At 46.5% G+C, this 18,771-nt stretch overlaps 1 protein-coding gene across 2 annotated transcripts in view; it reads right to left on the minus strand.

Moving 5' to 3' along the window:
• The window catches only part of UNK (unk zinc finger), a 670,943-nt gene that overhangs the window by 47,441 nt on the left and 604,731 nt on the right, over positions 1-18,771 (minus strand). For both annotated transcript variants that reach the window (XM_086930733.1, XM_086930732.1), the window contains exon 14: positions 4,810-4,991. In XM_086930733.1, coding sequence (XP_086786859.1) covers positions 4,810-4,991 — 182 coding nt within the window. The remainder of the gene's footprint in view (positions 1-4,809; positions 4,992-18,771) is intronic.

The following is an 18,771-nucleotide window of genomic DNA, read 5'->3' on the forward strand; positions in this document are numbered from 1 at the left end:
CCCTAAGAGAGAGGCAGTTGTCGACCTGGATTCCTAGATTCTTCGCCGACCCTGAGTCACTGTCAGGTGGGAACATAGCGGCCGGCCACCACTCCTTCCACCTGGGATCGGCCAGACAGCCGAAGAAAAGGACCTCCGACTTTTCGGAATTGCATTTGAGGCAGTGTCGGTTGAACCAGTCAAACACCGCCCGAGGCAGTCCCGTATGGAAGATCCGTCAAAGTCGTGGTCCTTATCACAGGTGAACAGGAGCTGTGTATCGTCAGCGTACGATACGATCTGGGCCCCAAAACCCTCCGCGAGTGCCGCCAAAGGGGTCATGTAAATGTTAAAGAGCGAAGGGCTCAAGATTGAGCCCTGCGGAATTCCGACCTCCAGAGGTGGCATCGCGGCGGAAAAAGGTGGGGCCCAGATAGTTTGTTGACGGTTAGAGAGGAAGGAACGGAACCAGTTGAACACCGTCCCCCTCAAACCCACCTCCCAGAGTCTTGCAAGGAGGAGGTTGTGGGGGACGGTGTCAAAGGCCGCAGAGAGATAGAGCATCACCAACATGACTTTTCCTCCCTTGTCCAAGGTGGAGTTAATCACTTCGGTGACTCGAGAAGAGCGGTTTCAGTGCTCAGGTTAGAGCGAAAGCCTGACTGGGATGTGTGAAGAATATCATTAGCCTCAAGAAAGTGGGACAAAGTTGTGGACATGTTTTTCAACCACTTTCGCGAGGGCAGGCAAAAGGGAGATGGGTCGGTAATTAGCGTGCAAGTCCGGATTCATGAACTCCTTCACAAGTCTTGATGACCATAATGAGGGGCCGTTGGGCAATCGCCTGTCTCAGGATATAGCAGCAAGGTGAACCCTAACCGAAGAGTGTGAGAGACCAGATTTTGCTAAGGAGAGCAAGTAAGGAAAGACTTCCTCAGCAGCTGAGCGAAGAGGATCTAAGGCTTTGTATCTGCACCATATACAAAAACGTTTACATTTAAGTTTCTATGTTCTATTGGTGCTATCAGCTCTTGACTTAGCTATAATTTGTCTACACTCCTGTTCAATGTTTAGGTCTTTAAATTCAAAGAATTCAGGAGCCAAGCATGTAATTGCAGTGTGGCTCGTTCCGGGTGACACATTTGGCCGTTGCTCCTGGATAACAGTGTTGGCGTTGGAAGGAGGCGAATGGGCATTGCTTCTGACAACAGGAGAAGTTCTGAGTACCAGTGTTGCCTGGGCCATCTGGGGGCTATGAGCAGAATGCAACAGCGTTCCCACTTGATCTTCGTTAGGACCCTGGGAATCAGTGGTATGGGGGAAAAGTGTACGCATATATCCCTGAGCAGCGCATCAAAAGCTCATTCCCCCGGGAGCCTGGGAGAGGGAATCTGCTTGCGAAGAATCTGCATTTGGAATTTATTTGGGTCGCAAAGAGATCCAGTTCTGGCTCCCCCATGTTGCAAATATCCTGTTCAGTTGTGATTGTTCCAGCACCCACTCGTGACATCCGTCGTTTGTTCTGCTCAGAGCATCCGCTAAGTTATTCCTTAAACCTGGAACATGGTCCGCAGTTAAAGAGATCTTGTGAAACGTTAACCAATCCCAAAGTTGTTGGGCATCTTGTGACAGAGATAGGGATTTGGTCCCTCCCTGTTTGTTGATATAGAACATGCTTGTGGTGTTGTACGAGCGGACTAGAACCGAGGATCTGTGAATCCGTGGTAAGAAAGCTTGGAGTGAGTGGGATATGGCCTTCAACTCCAACCTGTGTATATATGCATTTTGCGATGAGCTGAGGACCACTTCCCTTGAACTTGTAGGTCTTGTAAGTGTCCTCCCCAGCCTTCCATAGAAGCATCTGTTGTCACCACATAGTCTGGAATAAGTGGGAGAAATGAAAGCCCCTTGGATATATTTGATCGCTGAGACCACCAGAGGAAAGCTTCTTTCATTCGAGGAGTGATCTCTACTACAACGTCGAAAAAGCCTTTGGTCTGTATCCTCTGGGATTGCAATTCCTCCTGATGAGGTCTTGTGCAATCGAGTCATTGGCACCAGATCTATTGCTGAAGAAATCATTCCCAGCAGAGACTTGAACACCCTTACAGAAACGCACTTTTTTTTAAATTTTTTTTTTTTATTTCAAATCGTTTTTATTGAAGTAAGAAAACAAAGCAAAAGACATTACATTAAATCTTCCATCAAAAGTGAATTACTACAGATGTTGTCAGACTAATACAGAAACTACAAATGATAAAAAATAAAGAGAAGAATCACTCTTGCTTGTCACGTGGTTATTGATCAAGTTGTTAAACACTTGACGTGCGGATGAATTGGAATAGCTCTGACATATTAACTAGGATCACACCCATATAACCATGATACTATTACAAGGTCGTATTGCTTCAAGGCGGCTCAAAATGGAGGGATGAACCGTCTAGTGACTTCCATAATTTCTTATTGGATGGGCACCACGTAGAGGACTGTAACGCCTGATTCGTGGCACCTCTCAGGAAAGACAGCCATTCCTGCCAAATTTTAAAATTTACTTCCTTAAAACATTTCCACTTGCATAAAACAACCTTACATGCCAATGTCAACATTAAATCCAAAAGCTGGCGATCATGCTCATTTGCCAATCGCGGTTCCAACCCCCCTAGAATGACATATACAAATTCCTTCATTGGCTTTATCTTAAACACGTGATGAATGCATACAAATATTTTTTCCCAATATTTTCCCATATTTTTCCCAAAATATGGTCATAGAGGCGGCCTGATAGAGTGCCGCACGCCAAGCATAGCGAGGGAAGCACACCGACACGATTACCCCGCTAATTCCCGCGACCGTTACATTACACGCACTAAGATGTAATGGAAGTCCCCTGAGGAAGGGCGATAAACTTGAAATGCATTGGGCAATACTAGCATTCTAAAATACGAATATCAAATGTTTTGAACATTCATGAAAATAATGAACTGTTGCAAAAAACTTCGCTATGAATAAATGAATCAATGAACATTCCAAAATTGTATGAAAATTTATGAAAGTTTGGAAAGGAGTGCATGAATGGAATGCATCTTGTGTCACAGGATACATATTCTTATTTCGAAATACTCTAATCTTGGAAGCCCAGCAAGATTACCATTCAGTGCACCAACGACAGTATTACTATTCTAAATCAACCCAGGTTAAAATTACTTACCAGGAGTGCGGAACCTACAACAAACAGATTGGCTTTACATTCCCACAGATCCCATTTGGTGGCTGGAGTTGCTGCTACTGTGAGAGAAATCTCCACAACACTACTTGCATTAAGGCCAACTGCCGCGAACTGCACCACCAGCTGCCTGATGGTTTTAAGATTCGGCAGACTTCTCTCTGGTGCCTGGGAATGGAGGGAAGGATTATGGAAGAAACCCCTGAGGCATGGCATCCACCTATCTCAGATCACCGCCTTGGAGTGATTTGGCAAGCGGGACTCCCAAGGCATTTCCTTCTGCAGCCACATAGTTACCCTCAAAGAAATATAATCTTTCATCAACTCCAGGCAGAATTGGCGCAAAAGAACACCTAATTTTCCCTGTATCTATTACTTTCACAATGTATGTGCATCTGACATGTTTATTAGGGACACTGTTCTTAATCTGAATAGCCATGACAGCTACAGCCAGGTAATATACATTCTGATTGTACTAGTAATGTTTCTCTCGCCTATACTGGGTAATAAATGTTGTTATATCTGCTAGAATCTAGTAAACAGAATACTTTTTTTTAAAAAGCAGGTTGCGAATTCCTACAGTGATAAAATAGTGATACCTAGGTTTGTACTCCTGTTCCATTCTTTGAGGCCAGCTGCTTTCAGAAGCTCTGGCTAACTTTTCATATTTTACATTACCTCCTCAGTTTATTGTACAAACAGATAATCCTGAATCACGATTTTTAATTGTGCCTCAGGTTTTTAGATTGTGAGTCGCAGCCATGATGATCGTTGAATGGATATGCCATACATCCAGTATATATGCAATATCCAGTGGCTGCTAGCTCAGCTGAGTTGACCGCAGCACAACAATCTGGTTAGCTAACGGGACTATACTTACGCAGCATTTCAGTAAAAACCCACTGACGGGTTTGGCAAGCCATGTATGAAGGAACACATATCTTCACATATCTCTCTTTGGTAGCGACCAAGGAGTGTAGTAGCACTTGTGTTTTAATATGCGTGGCATTCTACACGCAATCGGTCACGCTCAGGAAGAGATGTTTCTGGGCTGGATGCATGTCTCTAGGTGGTTTTGTTTGATTAGCACAGAGAGTGATGTGGCTCTGTAGCAGTAAAATGCAAGTTTAACTATACAAATCCACTGTCCTGTATACTTTAAATATGTTGTTTATTTCAGTTTACTGGCAGAAGGCCCCTCCAGCGCCCCTGTCCTGTACCTCCCCAGTGTACTTAGCCCTCAAGTGTCCCAGCCCTTTATTCAATGCAGTATCCTCGTATTATATCCCTAGACCTCCCTACCACACAGTGTCACACTCCAGTGTATTTCAATGTGCTGTATTCTAATACACTCCTTCAGTGTCCCACTCCATTCTTTCATTGTAGCACTCTATTGTTTTAGTACTGTTCCATCTGACTGCCTTCACCTTCCTGTGCTCAAACTCTGAACTTCTTCAGTGTGCCACCTAATTTTCTGGCATTCTTTCCTTCCAGAGCACTCCATGTCCCATACCAACACTCAAATACCCATGCTTCACTTCTTCGGCCCCCCAGCTCTTATCTTTGGTTTTCATGCACCATACCTTTTCAGTATGTTGGTTCTGTACCTGTTTGGCCTGTTTCCAGGACTCCTCCCACCGTTTGATTGTGCTGCTGGACTCCTCTAGTTCCTGGCGTAGCCTTGTAAGCTCAGCAGTACCCGGCCCCGAAAGAAACGCAGGCGACGTACTGGGGGAAAAGCTGCCGGAAGCAAAATGTTCCCATATGTTGCTATTCATTCCATTCAGACCTGAAAAGACAGGATGTAGAAAGATATCACAGATAGCAAACAAGCCTCCTTAGTATTGTGCAACAGAGTAAGAGAAGACAGGCCAAGATGCAGTGCCAATGGTTTGCAAGTCTTTATAAATCAAAACAATGGTGAAAAGAGGGTCATTCAAGGAGCCACCGATATTGATATACAGATAAAAGGAATACATTACTTACCCTATACGCATCTGTTTGTAATGTAATGTAAAGGGCACGTGTATAGCGCTTGGTTACTCCAATTAGTGTCCTCGTGCTCTGCCTCACCAAAGTTGACTGACTAAAAAAACGAAACCATTAATTCTGATTAAAGAGACACGTTTTTACTTTCTTACGAAACTTGGCAGTGGCTGAAATTACTAGCAACTCCACAGTTAGTTTGTTCAATGTTGATAATCCTGAGAAGGAAAAGGACCTCCCTCCGGTTCTGGAGCACTGGATCCTAGGGACTGTGACCAAAAAAGTGTTGGCTAAGCGAAGGCATCTAGACCGAGCATAGGGAATAAACCTTGCTCTGAGGTACCTTGTGTCAGACTAACGGAGGGTCTTATGTACCAGTACCAGGGTCTTGAAAAGAATCCTCTTCTTAATAGAGAGCCAGTGCAACTTCCTCAAATGTGAAGACACATGTTCTCAACCGGAGACACAAGAGGGTGCAGGATGCAATGTCTTGAACAACCTGTAATTTATTGGTGAGAAAGTACGGAAGGCCCAGGTACAATGCATTGCTTTAGTCAAGCCTCGATGTTATTAGGGGCTGTACTGCCTGTTTCCTAGCTAAGAAAGAAAAAGAATGTAAAAACTTTCTTAGCACAAGCAGCAGTCCAAAACAAGTCTGCATCTCCATATTGACCGGAGGTACAAAACAAATGTAATGCTTAAATTCCTTATTGCAAAAGAAACAGTTGATGGACGTAATGCTGGACAATGCAAACATTCACCCCCAGTCACAAGGATCTGGGTTTAATCCATCATTTGTTTGCTCACCACACCACCCCAGTTTGGACCCAGCCATATGCAAATCAGTCTTGACCCTGTTCCTTGTGGGAACAGTCCAGCATGAACTGCCAAGCCAGGCCCTCCCTGGACCGGAAACAAGCATCCTAGGACCAGTATCAGGGCATCACCCTTCATCAGCCAGGCTAGCTTGAATCCAGTGGTGTAGTGAGCACAGGACCCACGTCTGGGCATACCCTTCCCACTTAGTGTGACATATGCATGCAAAAGAAACAGTTGATGGACGGAATGCTGGACAGTGCAAACATTCACCCATTGTCACAAGGATCTGGGTTTAATCCATCATTCTTTTGCTCACCACACCACCCCAATTTTTACCCAGCCATATGCAAATCAGTCTTGACCCTGTTCCTTGTGGAAACAGTCCAGCCCGAACTGCCAAGCATGGTGAGCAAAGAAACAATGGATTTAGGCCCAGATCTCGGTACTGGGGTGAATGTATGACCTTGTTCTGCATTCTGTCTATAAATTGTTCTTTTTGCATTTGTCATCCAGAGTGGGACGGGTATGCCCAGACTTGGGTCCCTTGCTCTCCATGCCACTGGAGTCAAGCTATCCTGGCTGATGAGGGCTGAAAGCCCGAAACCGGTCCTGAGATGCTTGTCTCCAGTCCAGGGAGGGCAGTTCGGGCTGGACTGTTCCCATTGGGCGCAGAGTCAAGACTGATTTCCATATGGCTGGGTCCAAACTGGAATGGCATGGTGAGCAAGGAAACGATGGATTTAGGCACAGATCTCTGTACTGGGCTGAATTTATAACTTTGTTCTGCATTCTGTCCATCAATTGTTCTTTTTGCATTTGTCACCCCGCGTGGGGCGGGTATGCCCAGACGTGGGTCCTGTGCTCTCCATGCCACTGGAGTCAAGCTATCCTGGCTGATGAGGGCTGAAAGCCTGAAACCGGTCCTAGGATGCTTGTCTCCAGTCCAGGGAGGACCTGGCCTGGCAGTTCGGGCTGGACTCCAGGGTCAAGACTGATTTGAATATGGCTGGGTCTAAACTGGAATGCATGGTAAGCAAAGAAACAATGGATTTAGGCCCAGGGCTCTGTACTCGGGTGAATGTATGGCATTGTTCTGCATTCCGTCTATCAATTGTTCTTTTTGCATAAATTCTTTATTGGGTAAGCCTGGTGACCTGGAGGATCAGAATAAACTGGCCAAAATGATTGTCAACGCTCAAGGGCCTTGAGAAGTGTGGCTCAATGGTTAGAGCGGCAGACCCTGATGCAGAGGTCTAGCCCGCGACCAGGGTTCAATTCCCCACATTGGCGGGTCTTAGGCTCAAAATTCCACGGACCTGATAATTCTCGCCTCGATGCCTAGTCCAATCATGGAGTCCCACTCTGCAACTCTGGGCAATAGCTTGCTTAATCTCCACAACAGCCCCCACAACGCTAAGGATGCCTGGCCTCCACCTTGGGGGTGCCCAGGAGTGGACATCTCACAGGTAAAGCCAGGATGGGTTCCACAGCGTTATTCGTACAAGCGCCTTGAGACCCTTGTGCGTGAGTAGTGCGCTATACAAGTATCAATTTACATTTACAATGTACATTTACATCAAAGAAAAGTAGATCAGACTTTTCTGTATTCTATTTCAGATCGTGGTGTGTTAGCCACTGAAAATCTGCTGTCAGACAGGCTCTGATCTTTTAACCCGGTAACAGGAGAGTGAGTATTATAGTTATTTGATGGTAGAGTAGTAGAGAGTGAGTATTAGAGAATGAGTAGTACAGTAGTAGGGAGTGCTGGTGATGAGAGTAGTAGAGTGAGTATTATAGAGTTATTATAGTTGTAGAGAGTAGAGAGTGATTAGTATAGTGTGACAAGAGTATGAGAAAGTGAGTATTAGAGTAAGTAGTAGTGAATAATAGTGAGTAGTTATTGTTAGTGCGCGTACTAGAAGAGTAGAGAGTGTCAGAGTATTATATTTAGACATAGAGTAATAAAGTTATTAATAGAGAGTGAGTAGTGATGTGTACAGTAGTGTAGTTATTAGGTATTTTTGTGAATAATGTAGTGTGAGTACAGAGTAGTTGAGTGAGTAGGCAAAATTAGTGAGTTATAGAGTAATAGAGAGTTTTAGAGAGTGAGTATTAAAGTGCGAGTAGTAAAGTTTGAGTAGTTAGTGTATATTAAAGAGTGGGTAGTAAAGAGTGAATATCCGTCAAATATGGAAGATGAGCAAGGATAAGTCGAGGGTGGGAATGGAAGGGGTTCCCTTTGGGGCCCACAGGGTGAAGAGAAGGGATGCAGACAGTCTCCAGCAATCCTGCAACTGGATGCAGATTGGATTTCCGGGGAGGCATGTAGGTGACTGCCAGCACTCACAGAGAAAGGTGGATAGCTTCATCCAATCCTTATTTAGAGCACCCTAGTGTGGCGGCAGTAATGTCAAGTGTCCACCAGACATTAAGAGCCAATCAGGGCTAGCAGACCTGTCTAGTCACATCCTGTGTCAACCATGGATGTGCGTTGTTCACAGACTTTAGGTAGAAGTCCTACAACCCCATGAGCTACCCTGGTAGACGATTTGTTCACGAGGTGACGTCGCGCGCCGGCTAATGCTGTGGCTGGCTGGACCTTTCCACGGTGTACAGTGAGACAGCCCATTTCTCTAGTATGCGCCACCTAAAACAGAACTCCTGTGCCTACCAAAAATTAAATGTTTCCGTTCTGCAATTCCTTTGGTTCGAGTTTGCGCTATAAGTGCTGATGTTCATGATTAAGTGCTGGTGCTGAGCACCGGAAACCACCGGCTCAAATTAAGCGCAGACTTAAATGCTCATAGGAACCAGTAGTTCTAAAACAATTTGGGGGAATAAGAGGTGAAAAAGTAAATGGGAGAAATAGTAGGTTTTGGGAGGAGAGACGGCTGAGATGGGGATTCTTAGAACAGGCAGGTCAGTTAAGAGGGGAAAAATAGAAATACCAAAAGGGATGGGAGCTGAGAGGTGCAAGTAGTTAGGATCTTATGTGAGGAGTACAATGTTCGAAAAATATATGTATAAATTATGCTTCATGCTAGTTGCTAAGGTCAGATATGTAACATTGTAAATGCTGGCCTATCCCTTTAAAGCATGCTTCCCCCCTAGTTAAGTTGTCATAATTGTGGTGTCCCACCTAATGATACCTATGCCTGGAGGAGCGGGGAGTTCTGATCTTCTTTGGGCAATTTGAGAGTGTTGCACTGTCCAATACTACATAACATGGAATTTGCTCAGACACATGATACTGTTCCTGGGGAATTTCTGACAACTGGTAGCATGGGAATGCTTCATTTTTCCAGCCTCGTACTGCTTTATAGCTGTATTTCCATCCACACTTTCAAAAAAATTGGTAGACTGGTGTAGTCATTTTCCTTAAGGTTTTTTAAGTGGGGTGTATTTTTCGGTCATTTTTGATGTGATGGGATTTAGTTACAAATAATGTAACTCCAGGTGCGACAGAGCTGCAAGAGAGGGGCATTGCTGAGGAAGAAATTAGGAGGTTCCTTATTACTCTAAGGATAAGTTGTTTCAGAATGGTGGCAATACTTCCGGATGGACAGACCGACTTGGGGTATCTAGGAGGTGGGAGGAAGTGGAGCTGATATGTTCAAATGCACTAGCAGATATGAACATTTTGGAGGAAAATGTGAAATTAGGAGAAATAGGAGTAATGGTAGATCCTGGGCAGACAGATGTCTGAGGACTGGCTGGCAGGCAGGTCATTTAAGTAGGAAGACTGCAAGGAGCAACAGGGGTGGAAGCAGATAGCCACTGGTGGAAGCCGATAGGCACAGGTGGATGGGATGTTAGGGGAGGAGTGGAGTATTATGACAATATATGTATTAATTGGGTTTCATATTAGTCTGTAGGTGATACCACCTGGCACATGATAGTAGAAACAAAGACCTATCATATTAAGGTGATGTTTTTACTAGTCGAGGTTCTGATTGCATGTTGGACGGAGTGTTATTCTCAGGTGGGAGGGTGGTAAGGAGCTAAAGAGATTGTGGCAATGGGTGGCTGGTGTTTTCAGATTCTAGAGTACCGGGTGCAGGAACACTGGGTCCAAATTTGCCAGGTACAGCAACCCACCTGGTAAAATCACATCCATTTTCTACACCTGGGCTGTTGATATGAGCACAGCTCATCTCCCACTTGACTCCCAACAACACCACAAGAGGGAAAGCATCAAATGTCCCTCCCATTTGTGCTCACATCCTGCCCCAGCCCTGACCACCTACAGCCCCCCTCTCCTATTTACCAGGTACCAGCCAGTGGTAAGCAAGAGCAGAAAAGGGCCCTGAAATAAACGTGCAGAAAAGGACCTAGTAATTCCGATTCTTCACAGTCATTCTCCCTAAGATTGACAAAAACTCATACCAGTGCATTCAGCTAGACAGCGGGCGCTCAACTCCGTGGGGGCCCTCAGTACACGTGAATGACTGAATGTGCATGCAGAGGTACCGTGCACAGTAGAAAGCCTGCAAGCAGCTCCTGAGCTAGATTGCCGCCTCTGAAGTCTTAACGAGCAACAAGTTTTCTCACTCTGATTTGCGCTAGGGCACGTAATACCATGCCTGATAAATGAGTTATTCAGAGGTGAGAGATAAACAGCCATTTGTAAACTGATATAGGGTGACTCAGTGTAAATGTTCTGCGGTTGTTTGCGCGTTCCTTTCAGCTGCGAGCACATGCACAGTGTGGCTCATATGACTAATAACATTAGAGAGATTGTGTTCCCCGGCCGGCGGGGGAAGTAAAGTACAAGCCAGCAGTTGTGCCTTGAACGTGGTGTGCTCGCAGCTCATGCGCGTCCCGGGCCTTCGCTCGAGCAGGACTGGTAAACAACGCACGCGCATGACAACAAGCAGGGGCGGCCCGAGCCACATACCGGGCGTTCTCAGGTACAAACCGCGCTTTGTGTTCTGTAAGCCAGGCACTTCATGCATGTCAGTGCGCGGCTGACTGAATGAATGTGGGTGACGTTGGAACCGGAGAGGCCTAGTGAAAAGCGGGCTTCAAAGCTTTTCCATAAATATGATCATATGGCATTAACCGAGCTCAAGGGATCACAGAGGGTGCTTTTAACTGCACTCACGTTGCACGAAATAGGAAAGAAAATTGGTAAAGGCTTGTGAGGTTTAAATGAGAGAATTAAAAACTTTATAGAAAAGAGACGTTCCATAGTCGTGCGACCATAACATCCTAACAACACAAAGTACCTAGCGACAAGTGCGTGATTTGATTACTTATTTTGTAAGTTTTACATAAAGTTTAACACGAGCACCAGTTAGTTACATTATGCAATGCCAAATTCATTCATATTTTATTTTTGCACATAGATGAAGTGATTTGCCCAGAATCACATGAAGTTAGAATGTAGCATGCCGTAAATGTTGTGGCTGGCTGGACCTTTCCACGGTGTACAGTGAGACGGCACCACAGGTCCGTAACGGAGTTAAACGGGATCTTTAAACGCGGAACTTTCAAGCCGGGCACAAACTACATTGCACCTAATGTCTGCTCACCGCTTCTTCAGGCACACATTTTGAGCAGGCGGGGCTGGAGGGCAGCGGCTGCGTGTCCTCAGCTCTGGCAGGGCAGGGAGAGGCTGCAAGAGGTTCCTGACGAGTTTGTTGAAGAAAGGAGCATTTGAAGACAGGAGGGGGCTGGGGGGGCAGCGGACGACCGAGAAGGCATCGGACTGAAGGGGGGTGGAAGGGACGGGGAGAAATTGCCTCGGACAAAACTGAAACGAGCTTGTTTCAAAGTAAAAGAAACAAGCCAATACGTGAATCCACCCACCCGCCCCAGCTCCTAGAAACAAATGGCAGCCGCAAACATCCTGGGGAAAAAAATAAGACAACACCCACCGCTGCATGACGTTCGCTAAGGGGCGGACTGAGAAAAAAATCACCGGAACGCCCACGAATCTGCTCCGATCATTACTGACAGATCTTTCTTCCAATGGCTAGCCTCCATTTATGGAGCTAGCCAATGGAAGAGAGAGGCGGGTGAAAGCCCCTTACTGCAGAACATAAAATTTCGCCTGCGTGACACTGCTTGCGCAGTGAACTCCAGGCGAAACCTAAAAAGGAAAAAGGTACCAGCAACATTCAAGGGCCTCCGAGGAGGAGAATGGCAAATGTGAAATTACAGCACTACTTGTCAAGTAAAGACGTTTACAGGGTAATATTTTCTGTTCTTGGCATGGGTAGCTGTAGATATATATGCTGAGTATAGAAAGTAAAGCAGGTCCTAATACAAGGCAGTGGCTAACCGAAGGATGTTGCGCCCAACTACATAATGTCTTAACTCAAAATAACGGTGTTTGGTATCAAACACCTTGCTTTAATAAATCCACACTGATGCCAGGGTTGGGTTCATTATAACATGCACCCAGAGGACCCCCCTTAGAGGTACCCCCTGAAACCTACCAGACATTTAGTGTGCTGGCTTAGCTGCCTGGACTCTTCCAGGCTGCCACCACAGATTAGTTTCTGACCCCCTGCTGAGGAAAGCCAACACTCTCAGAGGTCAGGAACCATGTCTGCTCCGGAGGAAGGTGATCACACCTCCTCCAGCAGGATGGCTAATGAATTAGCATTCCTAGGCCAGAGGTTTCAAATCCTCTACCACCTTTGATATGGATCCCGATTTCCTCCAGACCTGGAGATTGCCACTCCCTCCCTGGGGCCTATTTTGCACCATAGCAAGCAAGTAAATGAGTTAGTCAGTAGGCTTATTGTACTATCAGGCTAGGCACACTACTAAGAAGGGCCATCTGACGTGGACACTGTTAGAAGGGTTTCTCCATCTTGTTATGGTTGAAAATAGGAATTCTGGGTAAGGTCTATGTCCACTCACCACAGTCCATTGGCTACTATCTTACACTCCAATACAATTCAGTATTTAGGTGAACTCCTGACACCAGGAACTTAGATTTGTCTACCTGGGAACAAAAGGAAGACAAAGAAGAGCCAAAAATGCAAGAACTGAGGACCAGCACTGAAATTGTGGCCAAACCATGCCTGGCACCTGATCTCCTGACAATTGCAAGAAACGACTCATTCTGCCACTGAACAGCCTCCCCAAACCCTTGGAGGACTGTCCAGTACTTCACCAACCGAGCAGCATCTCCCTTGATGTGGAGGAGCCATCTCCCTGCAACTCCCTCCAGGTCACTGAAGCAAAGTGAGAGGCCTCTGACTCGAGCGACCCACCAGAAAAAACACCCAAGCGCCTCAACATTGGGTCAACGTAAACAACTGTGTCATCGTGCTCCAGAGACACTTAGGAGCTCAGCCCTCTTTGGGTTCTGCCAGACTGGTCCTCCAGTCCCCACTTGCAGCCTTTCTTTTTGCAAGTACTTCTCCATTGACATAACTGAGCAGCACTCAAGGCTACCAATGTGACAAGTACCTCTGCACCCTGACTCACCAGGGCAAGTAAAACCGAACTGCTGGTGGTTTCTTAGACCTTGGCCCAAGAGCACCTGAACAGTGATGCCCTGTAGATTTGTCCCCTCAGCCCGTGAGAGAGGCATCCGTGGTGAAAGTCACTTGTGGAAAAGGTCTATGAAAGGCCTGCCACGCAAAACATTGTTGCTGTTCCACCACACAGTAAGCGATGGTTGTTGGCTTTTACCAACACTAGATCTTCTCATTGACCCTCGCTTGTGACCACTGTGCTGGCTAGGCACTCTTGGAGTGGATGCATATGTAACCAGACATGTGGAACTGTGGCGATGCAAGAAGCCATCATGCCAACAAGTTGCATGACTGTGCATACTGTTAAGAGGCGATCCAGCTAAAAAAGAGGTAGCAGACACTGAAATGTTTGTACTAGAGCAGGACTGGGGTAAGCCATTCCAGTGACTGAATTCAATATTTCACAGTGGAAGGGTTGTACCTGTAGTGGCGGAGGACGGGATTTCGCCACATTGATGGTGAAGTCTTGATTGTGAAGGAGATCTATTATATTCATCTGAGTGTGAGCGAGACACTGGTGCAAGCAAGTGTCTCGCTCACACGCAGATGAATCTTTGATGAGGTAAGGGAACATGTGGATACCACTCCTCTGTAGATGAGCAGTGATCACTGCCAGACATTTGGTGAAAACTCTGGGCACAGTGGTAACACCAAAGGGTAGAACTTAGAATTGAAAGTGCTGGCCACTGATCATAAATCTGAGGTAGTGCAAATTTGCAGGGTGGATTGAGATTTGGAGATAGGCGTCCAAGTTGAATGTGATCATAAAATTGCCTTGCCGCAGAATGGTATGACATCTTGGAGCATGATCATGTGGAAATGCTCTGACAGGATGTACTTGTTGAGGGGGCCAAAGTCTAGAATGGGCCTGAGAGACCCGTCTTTTTTGGGAATGAAAAAAAAACAGACAGCACATCCCTGTGACGCGTTAATGAGACAGCACTATCTTTATGGCTCCTTTGAGCAAAATGGCGCCCACCTCCCATTGGAGGAGCTAATGGTGTTAAGGGTAAAGGGAGTGTTTGTGTGGTGGGATGTTTGATGGTGTGGCAGTGAACACCAGACATTAAAAGTGCTCTACAGTGGCGAGGACCCACTGCTCTGAGGTGATGATGTGCCATAGTGAACGGAGCCCCTGCAAATGCCCCACGAGCTGCTGTGTGATTGGGGTGGTAGAAGGGGGGAGTCACTGCTTTGGATGGGTGGCTGTCTTAGCCGCTCCACCTCTACCCCTGTCCTTGGAATTGTTTCCCCTGTATGTACCCCTGGAGTATCCTCAGAATGCTTAAGTTACTGTCTCTGATAGGAGGTGGAAGCCCCCGGGAAGTAGGGTTTGGCACCGTTACAAAACTGTGTTTGGTGAAAAATGGAACGAGAGGGTCGGGACTGGACAGCGCTCATTGCTTTGGCTGTATCAATGTCTTGTTTAATTTTCTCCAGCATCTGATCTACGTGTGGGCCGGACCGGTATTCTCCACTGAACAGCATGCTGATCATATGGCTTAAAACCAGAGATATAAAGCCAAGCATGCCTTTGTATGCAGCTATGGAGTTTACTTCCCTGGGGAAAGTGTCAATCGTGTCAAGTGCAAATCTCATTGAGGTGGTGGAGATGGTCTGCCCTTCTGACACAATCCCCTGAGCCCGCTACCTGTACTGATCATGAAGGTGTTCTAGGAACTCCCTCATTTGGCATGATCATACCTTGCGAACAGCCTTACAGAATTTGCAATTAGCCAATGAGTCGCCTATTAGAAGGTAACTTTTACTTGCCAGTGCTCCAGGTATGGAGTGAAATCCACCTTGTGAAAGGTGGCTGCGGTCTGAATAATCTCATGGTAAGAGGTGGTATAGGTCAGGGTCATTGGGGCCTGGAGGGATCACTTCGTAATTGTGAGAAGTTGGCCTGGCATATGATGTCTACTATTCTAGTGGGCACCTTGCTCCAGTCCAAATGACCCTTATTGATGGTAGGTTTAAGACAACCTTTATAGAAAAAGCTATCCTAGTGGTAGCAGTGGAGAGCAGCCTTCAGGCTAAGTCTTGAAGGGATGTAAAGCAGCTTGTTTTACCAGTCTATAATCTCTTGAATAATCAAATGAAAGCACACCACACAAGGTATATATCTATCAAATATATGTATTTATTCTAAACACAACCCCTCTAGTCGCTTAATGAGGCTAGAGGCCAAAGTACACTACAGAGTCTGGGTCACTAGCCAGTGACCAGGATGGCGACAGGAAGATGCCAGCCAATGTCGGGTGCTTTAAGATGAAGTAGGTGAAGCTTGACTCTTCAGTCACGAGGTCCAGGAGGCGTCGACGATGACCAGGAGCTGGATTCGAGCTGTCTCACGTCGGATGTCGAGTGCTGCATCGTCGGTATCCGGATTGGACCCAACAAGCCTTGGCAACAGCAATCCACGCAAGATGATAAGATTGGCTTCGGTGCAGACAAGCAAGGTCTGAGAGACTCACCCTTTGGAGGGGAGTCAGGGCACGTCTGGAGCAACCAGGAAAACCCTTGGAACAAAGGATTGTCCTTCGTAGGGACCCACTAGCCAACGGACTAGAGATCGCGAAGGAGCCTCGAGCTGCGGTGCAAAAAGCGGGCCCACGGAACACTCGTAGAGTGTAAGCCTCTCAGCTGCAGTGCAAAAGGTGCTCGGGAGTGGGCAACAAATAGCCCAATGCACAACTTCGGGGAACTTTGTGAAGTTCCTGCACTTGCAAACTTGCAGGATGTCCAGGAGTTCCGGTCCCACGTCTCTCGTGATGGCTACAGGACTCAGGTTCGCTGTGGACTCTTGTCAGCCTCGGAGATGTCTGGAAGTCCATGTCCTGTGTCGCAGATTCTTCGGGATCCGTCGGGAGCCTTGAAAATGCAGACCGGCAAGATGCTTCTTTGGTGCCTGTTTGAACAGGGGGGTCACTCCTTGACCCCAAGGGAGATTTCTTCCGTCTTCCAGTCAATATGGAATTTCGAAGGTCCAAGATCTGGTCTTCAGAGTTACGTCCAGGGTAATCTAAAGTCCTAGAGACTGGGTTCCTATACTTCTACCAAGATTAGGGGTTGGACTTACTCCAGGGTCCCACCTATGGGAGGACCTGGGGAGGGGGTGGTTACCCCCCTTCCCCTTTGTCCAGTTTCGTACCAGAGATGGGGCTGAGTGCCCCAGCAACCAGTTTGAACTGGGAAATGCACGGAGCACCTTGTGTGCCCCAGGCAGTGTCTGAAAAACATTCACTGAATGCAACCCACCCAGCCCCAATACACTAAAGCCTGTCTGGGGAGGTGCTGGCACCTCCCTGGACAGTTAACCTATTGTCCAGGCCTCCCCTGCCGGAGTTTCGTCTAGCAGCAGGAGGTCAGACTCGTGTCTGTGGCAGCAGCATCCATGATGCTGAGGCTCTTTTAAACAGTTACTGGATAACTGGCGGGGGGGGAGGGGGTAGTATTCCAAAGTGTTTGACACCAAACACAACATGTTTTGATAAAGCCAAACCAAAGTTAGCATTAACCGCGAGGATTATAATACACTTAAGAGTACATGGTATGGGCATATCATAGAACAGCTATAAGGAAGGGATTCCGAAAGCTGCAGAGGGGCTCTGCTCATGCTAGGGCACCCTCTCCCACAAAACCAAGCACTTTGTCTTCAGCATTGTCAAGGCCTGCCATAGGAGTGACTTCTAGGTCAATATGTGTAAATATATATATATATATATATATATATATATATATATATATATATATATATATATATATACACACACTATATCTAAGTAAGGGGTGTTTACACCCCCTTACCCAGGCTGCAAGTGCAGACCTGTGGTACCATTTTGGAAGGCTTCCCAGGGGTGGCATAATACATGCTTCAGCCCCTGGTAGGCCTCTAGGGTACCTATGCCCTTGGTACCTAAGGTACCATATACTGGGGACTCATAAGGGTGACCCAGTAACCAATCTGCTATGTACCTAAAGTACATGTAATCAATTTAGAGAGAGAACAGCTAGGCTGTGGTCCTGATTAGCAGGGCCACAGCCAGAAGAAAGTCGAAAAATCAGTGAAACACAGCAAAAAGTTGGGGTAACTATAGGAAGCAGACCCTACTCTCCTACACAACCCCTCGCCCCCCGAAACGCAGGGACATTAAACAAACCTTTACCAGTTGAGTCTTTATGTTCTAAGTGGAAATATCTGGAGTCCATCTGCATTGGCATGGTTACTCCCAGGTCTATGTTCCACTGTAGTCCATCCACTGTAGGGAAATGGACCACCTGAGAAGTTTGGGATTTTCACCCTTCATCTGTTTTAGCCATAAGAGGGGCTTATGGTCTGTCTGAACTGTGAAGTGAGGGCCAAACAAGTATGGCCTCAGCTTCTTCAGAGCCCAAACCACAGCAAAGGCCTCCCTCTCAATAGCTGATCAACGTTTCTCGCTAGGGGTCAGCCTTCTGCTAATAAAATCTACTGGCTGGTCCTGACCATCATTCAATTGTGACAGCACAGCCCCTACCCCAACTCAGAAGCATCTGTTTGGACAATGAGTTCTTTGGAGTAGTTAGGACTTTGCAGAATTGGTGCAGTTCACATGGCCTGCTTCAGGTCATCAAATGCCTTTTGACAGCTGACTGTCCACTGAACTTTCTTAGGCATTCTTTTAGAAGTTAAGTCATTCAGGTGTGTCACTATGGAACCATACCCCTTGACAAATCTCCTATAGTACCCAGTCAGGCCCAAGAAAGGTCTGACCTGAGTCTGGGTGGTTGGAGCAACCCAGTCCATTATGGTCTGGATTTTGCTCTGCAATGGATGAACCTGGCCCCCACCTACAAGGTGGCCCAGGTACACAACTGGACTCTGCCCTATCTGGCACTTAGTAGCCTTGATAGTTAGGCCTGCCTTTTGCAGGGCCTCCTAAACGTTTTTCAGGTGGGTCTGGTGATCTTCCCAGGTGGAGCTAAAGACAGCAATATCATCAAGATAAGCTGTACTATAGTTCTCCAGGCCTGTTAAGACTTTATTCACCAACCTTTGAAATGTGGCAGGTGCATTCTTCAGACCAAAGGGCATTACTACAAATTGATAATGTCTACTAGGGGTTGAAAATGCTGTTTTTGTCTTTGCATCATCAGCTAGTCTGAGCTGCCAGTAGCCAGCTGTTAGATCAAATGTGCTCAGAAATTTGGCAGATGCAAACATATCTATGAGCTCATCTGCTCTTGGTATTGGATGGGCATCCATCCTAGTGACTGCATTAAGAC

Source organism: Lissotriton vulgaris, chromosome 7 (genome assembly GCF_964263255.1).
Source record: "Lissotriton vulgaris chromosome 7, aLisVul1.2, whole genome shotgun sequence".
NCBI classification, from domain to species: Eukaryota; Metazoa; Chordata; class Amphibia; order Caudata; family Salamandridae; genus Lissotriton; species Lissotriton vulgaris.